Raw genomic sequence first — 19,248 nt, forward strand, 5'->3', positions numbered from 1 at the left:
TTGTGAATGCTTACACCTCTAATCCCAGCACTTAGGGGGCTGAAGCTGGTGGATTGCTTGAGCCCAGAAATTCAAGACCAGCCTGGGATACATGGTGAAACCTCAGCTCTACAAGAAAAAAAAAAAAAGTCAGGCATGGTGGCACAGTCTGTAGTCCCAGCTAGTTAGGAGGCTGGGGTGGCAAGATCACTTGAGCCTGTGACGTGGGGGCTGCAGTGAGCCATGATGGCATCACTGCACTCCAGCCTGGGTGACAGAGTGAGACACTGTCTGGAAATAAAACAAAAACAAACAATAAAAATTATAATTATTTTCCACCAATCTGATGCTTTTATAAAACAAATTTTTTTAAAAGAAAAACAAATTTATGTCTTGCTAATTAACAAATGAAAGAGAATGCATACTAAATATTAGTATACAGAATTATGTAAGATATCATTTCTAAAGAAATCTAAAAGTAAAATAATATAGAAGGCAACTAAAAATGCTAAGCAAAAAAGAAACTAAAAAAGTCCTAAAAATGTAATGAATTTATTGACAGTGCCTGAACATCTAAGTAAATGGGCCAATAAAGAGAGAAAGCAAAAGGAAGCCTGCATTTGAGGGACTCCTCTGAGTAGTCCCTCTGGTCAATTTCTGCCAGAGCCCTTTTCACTCCTAAAAATATAAACCTTTCTCTTTTTTACTCTTGTTTATGTACATCTCCTAAGGTAAAACTTTTTCTGAGGCTCAAAAGTCCTCATTTGTGCTTTTAGGATAACAGTGCAAAATAACATGGATACTATGTATTTTTCAAATGCCAAGCTGAGCACAGAAGCTAGGAAACACTGTGTTTATTATATGAGACAAGCTCTCATAAACAGCCCTGAAAACCCATCTGATAAAAATGAAACATCTGGCCAGGCTCACTGTAATCCCAGTACTTTGGGAGGCCGAGGCAGGCAGATCACCTGAGGTCAGGAGTTCAAGACCAGCATGGGCAACATGGTGAAATCCCATCTCTACTAAAAATGCAAAAAAATTAGCTAGCTGTGGTGGTGGGTGCCTGTAGACCCAGCTACTTGGGAGGCTGAGGCAGGATCGCTTGAACCTAGGAGGTGGAGGTTGCAGCGAGCAGAGATTGTGCCACTGCACTCCAGCCTAGGCGACACAGTGAGACTCTGTCTCAAAAATAAACAAATAAATAAATAAGTAAAATGAAACATTTTTCTGAGACTGATTTTAAGAGATGATCAGTAGAGTAGATAAGACAGTATTCTGTGAATAAAACACAGGTCAAATTGATTAAGTCTTATACGTATCTGCAGATGCTCCCGGTTGGCTAACTCATCATTTATTTCAACCCCCATCCTTGTTTTCCTCTACTGGAGTCCATAAACCCTGTCAAACCAACACTGAGTTTCTCCAGAGTAGGGAATCACTATGGGGGAAATTATGACCTGAAGTCTAATCCAGAGCAAAAGAAACAGGTCTGCCCAGGAGAGATTTTTCAAGAGGCTAATGGACCCAACCTCCCTAAAGATCACCTGAGAAAAGAAAGTTGTGTGTGTATACATTACCCGTATTTTTTTTTTTTTTTTTTTTTTTTTGAGACAGAGTCTCGCTCTATAACCCGTGCTGGAGTGCAGCAGTGGTGTGATCTCAGCTCACTGTAACCTCTGCTTCCTGGGTTCAAGCAATTCTCCTGCTTCAGCCTCCCGAGTAGCTGTGACTACAGGTGCACACACCATGCCAGGCTAATTTTTGTATTTTTAGTAGAGGCGGGGTTTTGCCATGTTTACCAGCCTGGTCCCAAACTCTTGACCTCAGGTGATCCACACACCTCAGCCTCCCAAAGTGCTCAGATTATAGGCGTGAGCCATTGCACCCAACCTGCATTTTTCTTTTTATTTTTGTTTTCATTTTTCTTTTTTTTCTGCCTTGCTCTGTCGTCCAGGCTGGAGTACAGTGGAATGATCTTGGCTCACTGTAGCCTCTGCATCCCGAATTGAAGTGATTCTTCTGCCTCAGCCTCCTGAGTAGCTGGGACTACAGGCACACACTATCACGCCCGGCTAATTTTTGTATTTTTAGTAGAGACAGGGTTTCACCATGTTGGCCAGGCTGGTCTCAAACTCCTGACCTCAAGTGATCTGCATGCTTTGGCCTCTTCCCAAAGTGCTGAGATTACAGGTGTGACCCACTGCACCCAGCCTTCTTTTTAAAGGAGTCTGAAAAGCACTGTCATTTAGCAACTTGAGTTTAACACTTGTGGTCCAAGATGAACTGGTCACAAATGGCAGAATTTGTTAAATAAATAAATAAGCCAGCGCAAAAATATGATAGGCTAACAGATGGTAGAAAGATGTTTCATTTCCATAAGAAGCCTCAGAGTCCCTGAAATATATTCAGCTTGGGCCTTGAATTCCCAAAGTGACCATATTTTAATGACGTTTACCCGTTTAAAAGGCTGCACTATTGGGAGGCTGAGGTGGGTGGATCACCTGAGCTCAGGAGCTCGAGACCAGCCTGGCCCACATGGCGAAACCCCATGTCTACTAAAAATACAAAAAATTAGCCGGGCATGGTGGCCCATGCCTGTAATCCTAGCTACTATGGAAGCTGAGGCCCAAGAATTGCTTGAGCCCAGGAGGCAGAGTTGCAGTGAGCCAAGATCATGCCACTGCACTCCAGCCTGGGTGGCAGAGCGAGACTCTGTCTCAAAGAAAAAAGAAGGGGTGAGCAACTGTTCATAATTACCTCAATGAAGTATTCTGAACAAATAATACATTGGAGCTCATTCTCTAGCACATCATTCATGTGGCTGAGAACTTCCTCCTTCTGTGCTTGCATCTTCTCCTTCTCTTCCTGCAAGACACACAACCCCACCTGTCATTCAGCGAACCAACAAAAATGCAAAATGGGACAGGGAGCAGGGTTAATTTTCTAAAATAGGATTCAGTCTTAATTAATGATTCATTCTGGTGCAGCAACATGAGAATATAACACTTTCCCTAAGGGTTGCTGTTTGTCAATACCTGTTTTCTAAAACAGAGCACTAACCTCCTTTATTTTCCCTCCCTACTTGCTATGGTCTGAATGTGTGTGTTTCCCCCCAAATTCCCATGCTGAAACTTAATTTCAAATGTGATGGTATTAAGAGGTGGGGCCTTTGGGAGGTGACTAGGCCATGAGGGCTCCATGCTCATAAATGGGGTTAGTGGCCTTTATAAAACGGGCCCAAGGAGAGCTTGTTTGCCCCTTCCACCATGTAGGGACACAGCAAGACCCCAGTCAGAAGACAGCCCTCACCAGACACCAAATATGCCAGCACCCTGATCTTGGATTTCCCAACCTCCAGTACCGTGAGAAATAAATTTCTGTTTTTAAGCTACACAGTTTAAGGGTTTTTTTTCATAGTAACCTGAATGGACTAAAACACCACTTTTTCAGTATTTGCATTGTAGTTTCTGTCTCCTTCTCCAAAAGTAATCAAATGAGAAAAAATGCAGGTGGCATACTAACCACACCAACCACTCAAGACCAGATGGGTATTAAGTAGTCTATAGAAAGCTGTAGTTCAGATGTTACATAAAATCATCCCAAACAATTAAAAACTCACTGGACAAGAAAAGAGACATGAATAGTCCAGAGAGGCAGGAAATGCAAATTAGTTATAAAGTTGCTGTGTTCTTTGCAGCTGTCTCTTCTATAAAGTAAGGTATACCTCTGGAGGCAGAAAACTGGAGGGAGGGCCTCTTGAACTAACTTCAGGCTCCATGCTCCATGATACCTGCCACGTCCCACTCCTGCAGAGGCCTGTAGTACTATCTCCCTGTGCTTTCCCCAAGAGGTCAGACTACATGTGACACACTTTTTAAGTAGGATCCTAGATATGCTCTCTTGAAGCAGACATTCATTTTAGTACTTCATCCCCAAAACAGAAAGCATTAAGAGTCCCTGAGGGGGAGTGGAAAGACCATTTGGGTATATATGAGTGGCTGGCTCATTTTTCATCTTTCTATTTTCTTTTCCACTCAAAGCAAAGACTGGCAGACTGCTTAGGGTAGTGAAAAAGGTCTGGACCCATTTCTAACTATAGTCAAATTCCCTGAGAACTTATGAATCACTGGGTTTAAAAAGATGTGGTAGTTTCTTGGAGGTTGGAAAGGAAGGTATTACGTGATTTAAAGAGGAAATCAAACCAACTAAAACAAGTCCCTTCTTCAGCTGTAGGTCTATACATGGAGGGGGTGGGATGAGAGATTAGTCAGACTCAGGTATTAACTTCAAGTCAGAGGTTGCAAATTGGTGGCCTGTGGACTGGATCCACCCTGCAGACTTGTTTAGCTTGGCCTTCATATTAAAAGACACACGCGCGCACACACACACACACATACACAAAGCTGAAGTTGTTACCAATATTTAAAAATTAAGATATTTCACTTAAACATTTGGATTTTCATCTGCTGTGGAAAAATCAGAAGAACTGACAACACTGGGCCTGCACTTCTGGATGAAAAGAAGGCTGAACAGAGAAGAGTGGCCTCCTGGGATGGGAGTGGGTGCAAGTACCCCTATCCAGTGAGCCACAGGCTGCTTAGCTCCCCACTGTGTTCTTACATTCAGGCCACTTCACTCACTTTTATTACCAGTCTGGCCCTGGTGAGCACTTAAGTTTATAACCCCTAATTCAAGAGTTCTACTTATTTGACATGGGAAGGAATTGCATTAAGTAATTCACTTTAGTTTATGTAATTCAAATTACATAGTTCAAGAGGAACTATTTCTTGACTACAATATCCCTCAGTCTGTATCAGTGACACACCTTGAAGGAGTATTCACCATGGACAAAGGACTAGAATGCAGGATGCAAGTGCCTTATTCCCAGCATTTTGCTTCTGAACAAGGGGAAGAAACAGATGTTGTCTTACAGGGATTACCTTCTGTCAATAATTTTATAGATTATTTCCCCAGAGGCAAGGAGCAGTCATAATCTCTCTCTTCATTTACCATGGCAACCCTTGCACTGTTGAAAATGCTGAGTTGCATGCACTAACCAAATTCTAAACCACCCATCTTCTTTCCAGTACCTTGGTCTGCTCCAATTCTTTGTTCTTGGCTTGAATGATTGCTTCAAAATCCTTCTTGCTGCGATTTAGCTCTTCCATTAGAGACCGATGCTGCAAAAACATAGCAGATACATACTCAGGATGAACTACACGGCATCCTTCTTTTAAGCCACAAACATGCCTGTTCTCTCCCTTTAGTTAGTGACTTTGGTTCAGGGATGGATAAACTGGCAATTTCAAAATAATGCCTTTATTCCATCAGGCTATCTTACCTACCTGCTGCTTTTTTCAGGGGAAACGGCAGTTACAGAAGGCGGCCACCAAATGCACTAGGGCCTCTGAAATTAACCCAACATTGGTGACCATCCAAGTCAACTGAAGAACTTTCACTGCGTCCCTGAGTCTGCTTCTATAGGTTTGGCTTGGGGCCCAGAAATGTGCTTTTTTTTTTTTTTAAAGCCACCCAAGTGATTCTGGGAACCAGTATTTAAGAACTAGTAAGTAATTACAGGCTATTCAGAACTAGAAGTGGCTTTTATGAAATAATCAGAGGGAAACGGGAATCAGAGAAATTAGACAGTCATTTTCATTGAAAAAAAAAGATCTTTAACCTATTTATTCTACAAATCATACACTACAAATACATACTCATAAGACAATGCTGCCTGAACCCTGCCAGTGTCTTCTGGAAGAAGGCACACCTCGGAGCTAACCACTCATTCACTGTGACTAAATGCCTATGCTGAATGTTAAGAGGTTCCACATCTATGAAACATAATTTATGAGCACCCTCATGCTTAAGTATAGATTTTATTTTAGAATCTCGCCTCAAATCCTTTTTAAAAGAAGGTGGAATAAGTATTTTTGAAAAGATATTATTCAAGAAGCAAATTTTAAAAATTAAAGCAAAAAAAAAAAAAGCAGTTATGTCAGAAAGCCTGGGTCTTCAACGTGACTCACTAATTAGATATGTGTATCTTAACTTTCTCATCTATAAAATGGGAAATTATGGCTGGTTGTGATGGCTCACACCTGTAATCCTAGCACTTTAGGAGGCCGAGGCAGGTGGATCACTTGAGCTCAGGAGTTTGAGACCAGCCTGGGCAACAAGGTGAAACCCCAGCTCTACCAAAAATACAAAAAATTTGCTGGGCATGGTGGCACGCACCTGTGGTTCCAGCTACCCAGGAGACTGAAGTGGGAGCATCATCTGAGCCCGGGAAGTGGAGACTGCATTGAGCTGAGATTGCACCACTGCGCTACAGCCTGGGTGACAGAACGAGACACTGTCTCAAAATAAAAATAAAAATAAACTGGGAAAATAGGTGTCCCCTCGTACCTCAGCATTGGTAAGAAAATAACAGGCTGGGTGCAGTGGCTCATGCCTGTAATCCCAGCACTTTGGGAGGCAGAGGCAGGTGGATCACCTGAGGTTGGGAGTTCAAGACCAGCCTGACCAACATGGAGAAAACCCATCTCTATTAAAAATACAAAATTAGCCAGGCGTGGTAGCACAAGCCTGTAATCCCAGCTACTTGGTAGGTGAGGCTGAGGCAGGAGAATCGTTTGAACCCAGGAGGCGGAGGTTGCAGTGAGCTGAGATTGCGACATTGAACTCCAGCCTGGGCAAGAAGAGCACAACTCCACCTCAAAATATAAATACACAAATAAAATAAAACAAAGCAAGATAACAGGTATGAAAAGCATTCAGAGGAGTTTTTTGAGTTGCATATAAATGCAACTTTTTACAATGGTCTGGTAAAGAACGGCTTTCAAAGAGACCAGAATGGTAGAACAAAAAACCACCATTGCTTCACCTGAGAGTGGCATAATGGTATAGAACCATGACCTAGGAGTATCACATCTTAAACTAATAAATGCGTGGACAAGTATCCCATGCTAAATGATAGTGTGTTTTCCTGTCTCAGGAGAGGGTGCAGGGCACTCAGTGATCCCTCAGGGATTTCCAACTAGCAGAACCATAGCCTTTTTAAATCTCAAAACAATGTCGGAATATTAACTTAATAATGCTCCAAAGGGGAAACATACCTACTCTCCCACCCTAGAAAATAAGCTCAAAAAATAAAATTCTAAAAAGATTGAATTAACTTTCATCTAATTATTTCCAGAGCTATTTGTGCAACCCTTAAGGAGATCAAGGCAAGCACCTTGTCATAATACTATATGACTGTTAGCACTATAAGATTGGGAGGTAGGTTTACAGTAAAAGAATGTAAGGATAAATTCCTCTGAACAAATTCAAATGAGATTTGCTCAATTTCCCCAATGAGATGAACCATCCTGACTAAATGTGCACTAAACTACTAATCATAATACATTAAAGGTAGAAGACAAAGCAGGTTTTAAAGATGCAAAAGCACAGAAAAAAATAACCAAATGAGAGTAGTCAGGTTAAATTAAATAAATTACAGGCAATCTTTTAGGAGAATTTTAGACCTGTTGAGCTTTACCTTTTCAAAAAATTGATATGTTTTGTTGATTGTTAAACTACACATTCTCAACCTGGCCTAAAATGTTTAACTGGTACATTCTCGAATTGTTTCTGGTTAACCACAGCTCAGGGATGGTGTGGTAACAGAGGCCTTCACAGGCCCTGGTGGCCAAGTCATAGCTCACATTTTCCCTCTGCTGCCCTCACCTTTCTGGAAGTGGAGCCACTTCCCCAGAGAGCCTCCTAACTGCTAAAGCTCCATTCCACCTTCACCAGAGTAACTTCTGCTCAGATGAAGATGTTAAGTTTTCATGTTGTCTGGCATGTCTGTAAGGCTCCAAATCTCTGAACTGACGGTGTAAGCAGCTGCCACCTGCTCTGTTTGCAGACTGGAGATGCCACAGAGGTATGGGCTCAGCAGCAGAAGCAGCCAGTGGTCATGTGATGCCTGGCTGCTCCCCACTCCACAGCCCACCATAATCTTAGTACTATGGCAAAGTTACCTCCTGCAGAGCCTGGGCCAGCTGTTGCTTCAGGTCCTCTTCTCCTTGCACTATCTCCAAACCCTGCAAAGCCAAAACAAAATGGAAAGTTTCTCTGCAGGGAAAATAAAAAAGAAACACAATCCAGCAACAAGCAGAGCAGACCAGCTAGTGTGAGCATCTGGAAGCAACAGGGGTGAGGGAGCAGGTAGAAAATCTCCTGTTTTACTTCAAGCTGTTGGCAGCAAAGAATTTGAGCAGAGTTACCTGCTCAAATACTGCACACCTCAGGACTGTCAGCTTTAAGCCACCACTTCGGCTGTTCTGGAAGTACTATGGCCTAACAGTCCAAGCCTCCTTCACAGACTAATGCCATGATTCCCAAAAGGATGTAAACTGAGCAATTCTGAGCCCCCAAATACCTAAACTCAGATGTAATCCTCAATGCTGGCACTAATAACATCTAGCATCCTTCTTTTCCCTCTATTCTGGCCACGCTGTCTCATTCTGAGTCCTTACCACTTCAGTTTATACACTGCTCCTCTTCTCTCCTTGCCTGAACTAACGCTATATTTCCTCGTCAGCCCCCTCCAGTTGGGAAGCTTTCCAGGTTATCATTAACCTATATGTCTAGAACCTTCCAAAAGAACTTCTAGGCTCTTCTGTCCTTAAGAGCTACCTACCCATTTAACATGCCAACTTGAAATTGTTCTCTAGTTTACTATATTGACTGAAAACTACTCTCTGATTATATTATGTGAGTGATACATCTTGCTTCTTCAACAAGATAAATTCCTTAATGGCAAAAACCATTTGTTAAGCATCTTTATAACCATCAGAACTCCCTAGTACCAGGCAATTTGAGTACTTAAAAAAAAAAGGTGTGGAGGATCCAAGATGGCCGATTAAGAGCAGCTCAGGATTGCAGCTCCCAGCGGAAGTGCGGAGGGTGAGTGGACGCCACATTTACAGACGGATTTTTACTGCCCACAGACCAGGAGATTCCCAGGCGGAGGAGCCCCACGGGTCGCAAGCGCAGCTGTTTGGGCCGGCGCCCCAGTGAGGCGGGTCTCTGCACAAAATACACGGTTCTAGGCGCCGTTTTAGCTGGAGATTGGAGCTCCTGGGAGACAGAGTCGCCCATTCAACTGATAAAAAAGGGGACTGAAACAGGGAGCCAGGCCAGGAGATTCCCGGACAAAAAAGAGCCACAAATCTCAGTGTGGCTATTTCAGACTGCGCAGTGGATCGCTGCACGGGAAATCACACAGATCCCTGTGCCTTTTCAACAGGTGACTGGAACACCTGGGAGACAGAGTCACCCGTTCAACTGAAAAAAAAAAAAAAAAGGGGGTCTGAGGCAGGGAGCCAGGTGATCAGGCTTGGCTGGTCCCACCCCCCCCCAAAAAAAACCAGCAATCTGAAACACTCTGGATTGAGAGTTTCATAGCAAGCACAGCTGAACCAAGGACAGTCCAGCTCTGTGGGGGAGGGGAATCTGCCATTACCAAGGCAGTCTACCACTACAGAGGTAGTCTGCCATTGCTGAAGCAGCCCGCCATTACAGAAAGAGTCCACCATTACAGAGGTGGGCCGCCATTGCCGAGGCAGTTCTAACTATACTTGTATATACAGGACTGCAGGGAAGTTCACAAGGCAGCTGGGCGGAGCCCACAGCAGCTCAGCAAAGCCTCTGTAGGCAGACAGTGACTACATTGCCTCCTCGCTGGGCAGGGCAGCCCTGAAAAAAGGCAGCAGCACAACAGAAATTTATAAATAAAGCCCTAACTCCCCATGACAGAGCACCTGGGAAAAAAAGGGGGATTTATGAGTTCTGCCGCAGCAGACTTAAATGTACCTGCCCAGCAGCTCTGAATGAACAATGGAGCTCATAGCTCAGCACTTGAGCTCCTATAAAGTAGACAGACTATCTCCTCAAGCAGCTCCCTGACCCCCATAAATCCAAAGAGTCACCTCATAAAGGAGAACTCAGACTGACATCGGGCGGGTATCCTTCTGGGACAAAGATAGCAGAAGAAACAGGGAGCAACCCTTACTGTTCTGCAGTTGCTGCAGGTGATCCCCAGGCAAGCAGGGCCTGGAGTGGACCTCAGCAGTCCTACAGCAGAGGGGCCTGAACGTTAGAAGGAAAACTAAGAAACAGAAAGAAATAACTTCATCAACAACAAACTGGACGTCCACTCAGAGACCCAATCTGAAAGCCAACAACTACAAAGACGACAGGTGGATAAATCCACAAAGATGGGAAGAAACCAGCACAAAAAGGATGAAAACACCCAAAACCAGAACGTCTCTCCTCCTACAAGGGATCACAACTCCTCACCAGCAAGGGAACAAGGCTGGATGGAGAATGAGTGTGATGAATTGACAAAAACAGGCTTCAGAAGGTGGGTAATAAGAAACTTTGCTGAGCTAAAAGAACATGTTCTAACCCAATGCAAAGAAACTAAGAACCTTGAAAAAAGATTTGATGAAATGCTAATGAGAATAAACAACTTAGAGAGGAATATAAATGAATTGATGGAGCTGAAAAACACAACACGAGAACTTCGCAAAGCATACACTAGTTTCAACAGCCGAACTGAACAAGCAGAAGAAAGGATATCAGGGGTCAAAGATCAACTCAATGAAATAAAACAAGAAGGCAAGATTAGATAAAAAAGGGTAAAAAGGAATGAACAAAGTCTCCAAGAAATATGGGACTATGTGCAAAGACATAATCTACGTTTCATAGGTGTACCTGAATGTGATGGAGAGAACGAATCCAAGCTGGAAAATACTCTTCAGTATATTATCCAGGAAAACTTCCCCAACCTAGCAAGGCAGGCCAATACTCAAGTCCAGGAAATACAGAGAACACTACAAAGACATTCCTCAAGAAGAGCAACCCCAAGGCACATAATCGTCAGATTCACCAGGGTTGAAATGAAGGAGAAAATGCTAAGGGCAGCCAGAGAGAAAGGTCAGGTTACCCACAAAGGGAAGCCCATCAGACTCACAGCAGATCTCTCAGCAGAAACCCTACAGGCCAGAAGAGAGTAGGGGCCAATATTCAACATCCTTAAAGAAAAGAACTTTCAACCCAGAATTTCATATCCAGCCAAACTAAGCTTCATAAGTGAAGGAGAAATAAAATCCTTTACAAACAAGCAAGTACTCAGAGATTTCATCACCACCAGGCCTGCTCTACAAGGGCTCCTGAAAGAAGCACTAAACAGAAAGGAACAACCAGTACCAGCCACTCCAAAAACATACGAAATGGTAAAGAGCATCGACACAAGAAACTGCATCAACTAATGGGCAGAACAGCCAGCTAGCATCAAAATGGCAGGATCAAATTCACACGTAACAATATTAACCCTAAATGTAAATGGGCTAAATGCCCCAATCAAAAGACACAGACTGGCAAATTGGATAAAAAGCCAAAACCCCTCAGTGTGCTGTATCCAGGAAACCCATCTAACATGCAAGGATACACAAAGGCTCAAAATAAAGGGATGGAGGAAGATTTACCAAGCAAATGGAGAGCAAAAAAAAGCAGGAGTTGCAATTCTCATCTCTGATAAAATAGACTTTAAACCAACAAAGATCAAAAGAGACAAAGAAGGATATTACATAATGGTAAAAGGATCAATGCAACAAAAAGAGTGTATATATACACCCAATACAGGAGCACCCAGATAGATAAGGCAAGCTCTTAATGACTTACAAAGAGACTTAGACTCCCACACAATAATAGTGGGAGACTTTAACACTCCACTGTCAATATTAGACAGATCAACAAGACAGAAAATTAACAAGGATATCCAGGACTGAACTCAAGCCTGCACCAAGCAAACCTAATAGACATTTACAGAACTCTCCACCCCAAATCCACAGAATATACATTCTTCTCAGCACCACATCACACCTACTCTAAAACTGACCACATAATTGGAAGTAAATCACTCCTCAGCAAATGCAAAAGAACGGAAATAACAAACAGTCTCTCAGACCACAGTGCAATCAAGTTAGAACTCAGAATTCAGAAACTAACTCAGAACCGAACAGCTTCATGGAAACTGAACAACTGGCTCTTGAATGTTGACGGGATAAACAATGAAATGAAGGCAGAAATAAAGATGTTCTTTGAAACCAATGAGAACGAAGACACAACATACGAGAATCTCTGGGACACATTTAAAGCAGTGTCTAAAGGAAACTATATAGCAATAAATGCCTACATGAGAAGCAAGGAAAGATCTAAAATCGACACCCTATCGTCAAAATTGAAAGAGCCAGAGGAGCAAGATCAAAAAAACTCAAAACCTAGCAGAAGACAAAAAATACCTAAGATCAGAGCAGAACTGAAGGAGATAGAGACACAAAAAACCCTTCAAAAAAAATCAAGAAATCCAGGAGCTGGTTTTTGGAAAAGATCAACAAAATAGACAGACCACTAGCCAGATTAATAAAAAAGAAAAGAGAGAATAATTAAATAGATGCAATAAAAAACGATAAAGGGGATATCACCACAGATTCCACAGAAATACAAACCATCATCAGAGGTTATTATAAACAACTCTATGCACATAAACTAGGAAACCTGGGAGAAATGGATAAATTCCTGGACACTTGCATCCTCCCAAGCCTAAACCAAGAAGAAGTTGAAACCCTGAATAGACCAACAACAAGGGCAGAAGTTGAGGCAGCAATTAATAGCCTACCACCCAAAAAAAGCCCAGGTCCAGATGGGTTCACAGCTGAATTCTACCAGACATACAAAGAGGAGCTGGTACCATTCCTTCTGAAACTATTCCGAACAATCCAAAAAGAGGGAATCCTTCCCAAATCATTTTATGAGACCAACATCATTCTAATACCAAAACCCGGGAGAGACTCAGCAAGAAAAGAAAACTTCAGGTCAATATTCATGATGAACATAGATGCAAAAATCTTCAATAAAATACTGGCAAACCGAATGCAAGAGCAAATCAAAAAGCTTATCCACCATGATCAAGTAGGATTCATTCCAGGGATGCAAGGTTGGTTCAACATATGCAAGTCTATAAATATAATTCATCACATAAACAGAACCAAAGACAAAAACCACATGATTATCTCAATTGATGCAGAGAAGGCCTTTGACAAAATTCAACAGCTCTTTATGCTAAAAACCCTCAATAAACTAGGTACTGATGGAACGTATCTCAAAATAATAAAAGCTATTTACGACAAACCAACAGCCAATATCATGCTGAATGGGCAAAAACTGGAAGCATCCCTTTGAAATCTGGCACCAGACAAGGATGCCCTCTCTCACCACTCTTATTCAATACAGTATTGGAAGTTCTAGCCAGAGCAATCAGGCAAGAAAAAGAAATAAAGGGTATTCAAATAGGAAAGGAGGAAGTAAAATTGTCTCTATTTGCAGACGACATGATTGTATATTTAGAAGACCTCATCGTCTCAGCCCAAAATCTCCTGAAACTGATAAGCAATTTTAGCAAAGTCTCAGAATACAAAATCAATGTGCAAAAATCACAAGCATTCCTATACACCAATAACAGACTTAAAGAGAGCCAAATCAAGAACAAACTGCCATTCACAATTGCTACAAAGAGAATAAAATACCTAGGAATACAACTAACAAGGAACATAAAGGACCTCTTCAAGGACAACTACCAACCACTGCTCAACTAAATAAGAGAGGACACAAATAGATGGAGAAACATTCCATGCTCATGGTTAGGAAGAATCAATATTGTGAAAATGGCCATACTGCCCAAAGTAATTTGCAGATTCAATGCTATCCCCATCAAGCTACCAATGACCTTCTTCACACAACTGGAAAAAAACACCTTAAACTTCATATGGAACCGAACGAGAGCCCGCATAGCCAAGTCAATTCTAAGCCAAAAGAACAAAGCAGGAGGCATCACACTACCAGACTTCAAACTATACTACAAGGCTATAGTAATCAAAACAGCATGGTACTGGTACCAAAACAGAGATATAGACCAATGGAACAGAACAGAGGCCTCGGAGGCAACACCACACATCTACAACCATCTGATCTTTGACAAACCTGACAAAAACAAGCAATGGGGAAAGGATTCTCTGTTTAATAAATGATGTTGGGAAAACTAGCTAGCCATGTGCAGAAAGCAGAAAATGGACCCCTTCCTGACACCTTACACTAAAATTAACTCCAGATGGATTAAAGACTTAAATATAAGACCTAACACCCTAAAAACCCTATAAGAAAATCTAGGCAAAACCATTCAGCACATAGGCATAGGCAAGGACTTCATGACTAAAACACCAAAAGTATTGGCAACAAAAGCCAAAATAGACAAATGGGACCTAATCAAACTCCACAGCTTCTGCAGGGCAAAAGAAACAGTCATTAGAGTGAATTGATAACCAACAGAATGGGAAAAAATTTTTGCAATCTACCCATCTGACAAAGGGCTGATATCCAGAATCTACAAAGAACTAAAAGAGATTTAAAAGAAAAAAACAAACAAGCCCATTCAAAAGTAGGCGAAGGATATGAACATACGCTTTACAAAAGAAGACATATATGAGGCCAACAAACATATGAAAAAATGCTCATCATCACTGGTCATTTGAGAAATGCAAATCAAAACTACACTGAGATACCATCTCACACCAGTTAGAATGGTGATAATTAAAAAATCTGGAGACAACAGATGCTGGAGAGGATGTGGAGAAACAGGAACACTTTTACACTGTTGGTGGGAGTATAAATTAGTTCAACCATTGTGGAAGACAGTGTGGTGATTACTCAAGGACCTAGAAATAGAAATTCCATTTGACTCAGCAATCCCATTACTGGGTATATATCCAAAGGATTATAAATCGTTCTACTATAAGAACACATGCACACGAATGTTCATTGCAGCACTGTTTACAATAGCAAAGACCTGGAACCAACCCAAATGCCCATCGATGACAGACTGGACAGGGAAAATGTGGCACATATACACCATGGAATACTATGCAGCCATAAAAAACGATGAGTTCGTGTCCTTTGTAGGGACATGGATGAACCTGGAAACCATCATTCTCAGCAAACTGACACAAGAAGAGAATATCAAACACTGCATCTTCTCACTCATAGGTGGGTGTTGAACAGTGAGAACACATGGACACAGGGAAGGGAGCATCACACACTGGGGTCTGTTGGGGGGAAATAGGGGAGGGACAGCAGGAGGTGGGGAGTTGGGGAGAGATAGCATGGGGAGAAATGCCAGATATAGGTGATGGGGAGGAAGGCAGCAAATCACACTGCCATGTGTGTACCTATGCAACAATCTTGCATGTTCTTCACATGTACCCCAAAACCTAAAATGCAATGAAACAAACAAAAAAAAAAGTGTGAAGCAGCAAGAGTTTAATGAACTTCTAAACAATAGGTAGCGGGTAGGATAAATCCCTAGGGCTTGGTGGACAGAGGGAGATGTAACTGATAAACAAGGGATTAGATTTTCGCCTTTAATATTTTGGTACAGAAAAAGATTTTGCAGCTATACCTTGAAGCATGTCCAGAGCAGCCACAAATATTAATCAACAGTAACTTGTCTCTGAACATATTAGCCTTTACAGAGAGTTCTGTCCCAGTGAAGGTGTGAAGGTCTACATCTAAATATGTAGACAAAAACCACCCTCTATTAATTTCAAGAACTAGTCTAGGCTGAATAAGGGAAGCAAAAAGGTACCCACAAGTAAGCAGTGTATACTCTCAAAAGACCTATTTAATCCATGGCCTTTGCTAATACTACCAGTTCAAGGGGATGGCAGAGATCAGAATGACATTAATAAATTGCTCAGAAATATGCCAACACTACCAGTGGTTGTTCCTTACCCTGAGCAACCCAAACAAAAAAGCTTATTCACTTCATTGGTGACTGGTCCGTCTGAGTTCTAAGTAAACAACGGGGAATTTCTGACGTTCAATATTACCTGAACCACTGGGTGGGAGTAAAACATGTGGTTCCTGATAGATAGGAAATGACATTTTGGGCAGGGACAGGATCTGCTCTAGCCTAAATCTTTGTGCAAGAGCATGTCATCTAAGCAAATGACTCAGGGATGGGAACACATTTGGTCTTACCTTTATACAGGTAAGACAGCCATTATTTTACCTTCCTACTATAGGCACTGTGGAAGATGGTTTATCATTCAATCCAACAATGCAGCCATGGTGCATTGTTCAACACCCACCCAATGCTAGCTGCTCAAAATAGAAACAAAAACATTTTCTGCCTTTTTAGCCTCTTACCTCCTGGGTTAGCTAGAGAGTTAACTAACCTTTCTAGTTAACAAACTGTCATGTACAAGGGCAAAGGAACCAGCTGACCTGTACCTGCCCTGGGACTAAGCGATCTGGCCTTGGCCCAGAGAAATGATAGGTAAGTCCTGAAGAGAACTATTGATTTAATTGGACTATACTGTGGTTTTGTGGCATCTTGACCTTCACCTAACCTTCCCCTGAATTCATGTTGGTTCTGAGTTGCCTCAGCTTTGCATCCTGAGATGAGTTATGTCCTCGCTGGCTCTGCTGGATATTTTACCCTATCTTAGCACTGTAGCTCTGGCTCCTGATCTCATCAGCGTGCTGAAGTCTTAACCCTTTACTCAATCCAATTCCCTCATCTCAAAAGTTTACTGTTCCCATTCCATTTCCTGTCTTTGGTGCTCAGAATTTGGTACCTGGCCCAGAAACTGAGAACTCTGGCCAGAGGCTGATGAAGTGCTGCCCCACCCTTGAAGACCACTCTTGCCCTTTCCTTCCGTGTGGTACCTGAAGATGCTGTTCCTCTTCCTGGAAAGTCTTCTCTAGTTGCTCCACTCTTGCCTGCTGCTGAGCCTGCTCTGCACACAGCTGGGACTGTAAGTCCTGCAGTTCCTGCTCCATTTTCACAATTTTCTTTGAGTTCCCCTTTTGGGTCTGCTTTTTCACATTCCTAACAGCTTCTTGTTTTTCCTGCATCTGTATTTTCAGCTTCAGAATCCTGGACATGGTCACCTTAAACAGCTGTAAGCTGCTCTGAGATGCTGAAGAGTTTGAGGCTTTCCGCTTTTGATGAGCCTCTGTGACTTTGGGGAACCCAGGGTAAATGGGAGCCCCTGTGGTCTTCTCACTTGGCTCAGGAGCAGCCAACTTAGGATTCAAATTTTCAGAGGGTGTACTGGCCACTTCACCTTTCCCCTGTGATTTCACTGACTGACCAGATTCACAAGACACTTTGTTTATTTTGGATTTCAAATTTGAGGGGCCTTCAGCTCCAGGACCCTCTAATTCATCCAAACTAAATTTCCTTTTAGTTCTCAATCCCTTATTTTTTTCTATTATCTGGTCATTCTTTGGGGAAAGACAAGGATATATCGTCTCCCAGTCTTCTTCAGTAACTTCATATTCATACTCCGCATTCTCCTTATTCTCCAGAGGCACTCCAAGTTGGATGTAGTCTCCCTTATGAATGGAATAGACTCTTAAAGGTTCCAGACGCTGTCTGTTCAGCCAAACACCATTCAGACTCTGGAGAAAGTTAAAGAAAGAAATAAGCTTTATGATTTTCATCCTCTTAATAGACTCTCCCTCCTTCTACTGTAAAACCTTCTGCCTTTTCAGAAGGAAAACTCTTGATAACGAACTGAAAAGAAAGAGTCATAAACTACCATCCTTAGAAACAGCATTTGTCAAACAGTGCTTTGGCTTTTTACCTGTATTTCACATTCATGCCTCCACAGAGAACTGCCACGTCACAGGCAGGAATCACCTTATATTATTGGTGGTTAATTTACTCAAACACATACAATAGCATGAAAGGAAACTGAAACTGGATAGTTCCTGTTGACCTAAACTGGAGGCGATGAGGCAATGTCCCAAATTAGAAAAAATGCGGTTAGTGAAGAAAGCAGTATCTAAGGGTGAGGCCCATGAAGTAGGCTCAAATACTATCTCTGGATGTGGTTCCTTGACACACTGGTAAAAGAGCAAGCACACATAAACCAAAAGAAAAGAGAGTACTATATCCTGTACTGGCTGGCGTCAAATGGCAGGTAGGATCTGACCCAATTAATACCAACAGCAGTATATGCGCAATACAGGATAGCGGTTAAGAGCTGGAGCTATGGACTCAGATGCAGGTTCACAGTCTGCATGGCGTTCGGCAATTTACTTAACCTCTCCATGCCTCAGTTTTGTCTGCAGAATAGGGATAGCACGGTACCTACCTCATACTGTTCCTGTGAGGAATGAGTAAGATAATACATGTAAATCACTTAGCACAATAACTTACACATAACAAATGCTTAATAAATATTTCCTGTCCAGGAGTGGTGGCTTATATTTGTAATCTCAACACTTTAGGAGGCCGAGGTGTGCAGACCACTTGAGGCCAAGAGTTCAAGACCACCCTGGCCAACACAGCAAAACCTCATTTCTACTAAAAATACAAAAATTAGCCGGTCATTGTGGTGGGTGCCTGTAATCCCAGCTACTTGGGAGGCTAAGGCATGAGAATAGCTTGAACCCAGGACGCGGAGGTTGCTGTGAGCTGAGATCGTGTCACTGTGCTCCAGCCTGGGTGACAGAGTGAGATGAGACTCTGCCTCCAAAATAAATAAAATATTTACTTTTATGGTTTTAATGAAGTCATAGTATCGAGATTAAGAATACACATCCTGGAGTCAGACTGCCCGGGTTTTTAACGTGGCTCTATCACTTAGCAGCTGGGTGATGTTGGGCGGGTTTCTTGACCTCTTTATGGCCCAGTTGCTGCATGGTTAAAATGGAGGAAAATAATAGTCCCTCCCTCATGGTGTCTGTGTGGATTTAATGAGATAACATATGGCATGTATTTAGACAGTACCTGGGCATCATATTTCATAACTGTTCACTACTATTACTATGCCTTGGTTCAACTGATTCGTCAACAATCAGTTCAATTCTATGCTCAATGTCATGCAAAGTAAATATATTAAGTACAAAAGACAAGAAAACTTTCAGCAGCTGACTGTGGAAAAGACAACACGAGGACACAAATAAGTAAATGTGGGATTACACGGCATACCCTATAAATGCAAAGGAATATCATGTGCAGCTGGGATAGCTAAGGGATGCTAAATGCAGATGATAGGTCCTAAAATAGACATGAAACAAATTCAAGATTCAGAGATGAAATATACTGGTAGGCATTTTAACCCATATCATGGACTTAAGTTTGGGAGA

General features: G+C 42.1%; 1 protein-coding gene across 6 annotated transcripts in view; it reads right to left on the bottom strand.

The window, feature by feature from the left end:
- RNF8 (ring finger protein 8) overlaps nucleotides 1-19,248 on the bottom strand; it is a 104,821-nt gene that overhangs the window by 70,403 nt on the left and 15,170 nt on the right. For all 6 annotated transcript variants that reach the window (XR_002477594.2, XM_064361079.1, XM_012464336.2 and 3 more), the window contains exons 3-6: nucleotides 16,816-17,553; nucleotides 8,007-8,069; nucleotides 5,073-5,162; nucleotides 2,740-2,847 (exon numbers count right to left, since the gene is read on the bottom strand). Coding sequence is in view for 5 of the 6 variants with exons in the window: in XM_064361079.1 (XP_064217149.1) it covers nucleotides 2,740-2,847; nucleotides 5,073-5,162; nucleotides 8,007-8,069; nucleotides 16,816-17,553 (999 nt within the window). In the remaining variant the exon portion in view is untranslated. The remainder of the gene's footprint in view (nucleotides 1-2,739; nucleotides 2,848-5,072; nucleotides 5,163-8,006; nucleotides 8,070-16,815; nucleotides 17,554-19,248) is intronic.

Source organism: Aotus nancymaae, unplaced genomic scaffold, assembly GCF_030222135.1.
Source record: "Aotus nancymaae isolate 86718 unplaced genomic scaffold, 86718_ANA_hifiasm-v0.15.2.pri h1tg000040l, whole genome shotgun sequence".
Taxonomy (NCBI): Eukaryota; Metazoa; Chordata; class Mammalia; order Primates; family Aotidae; genus Aotus; species Aotus nancymaae.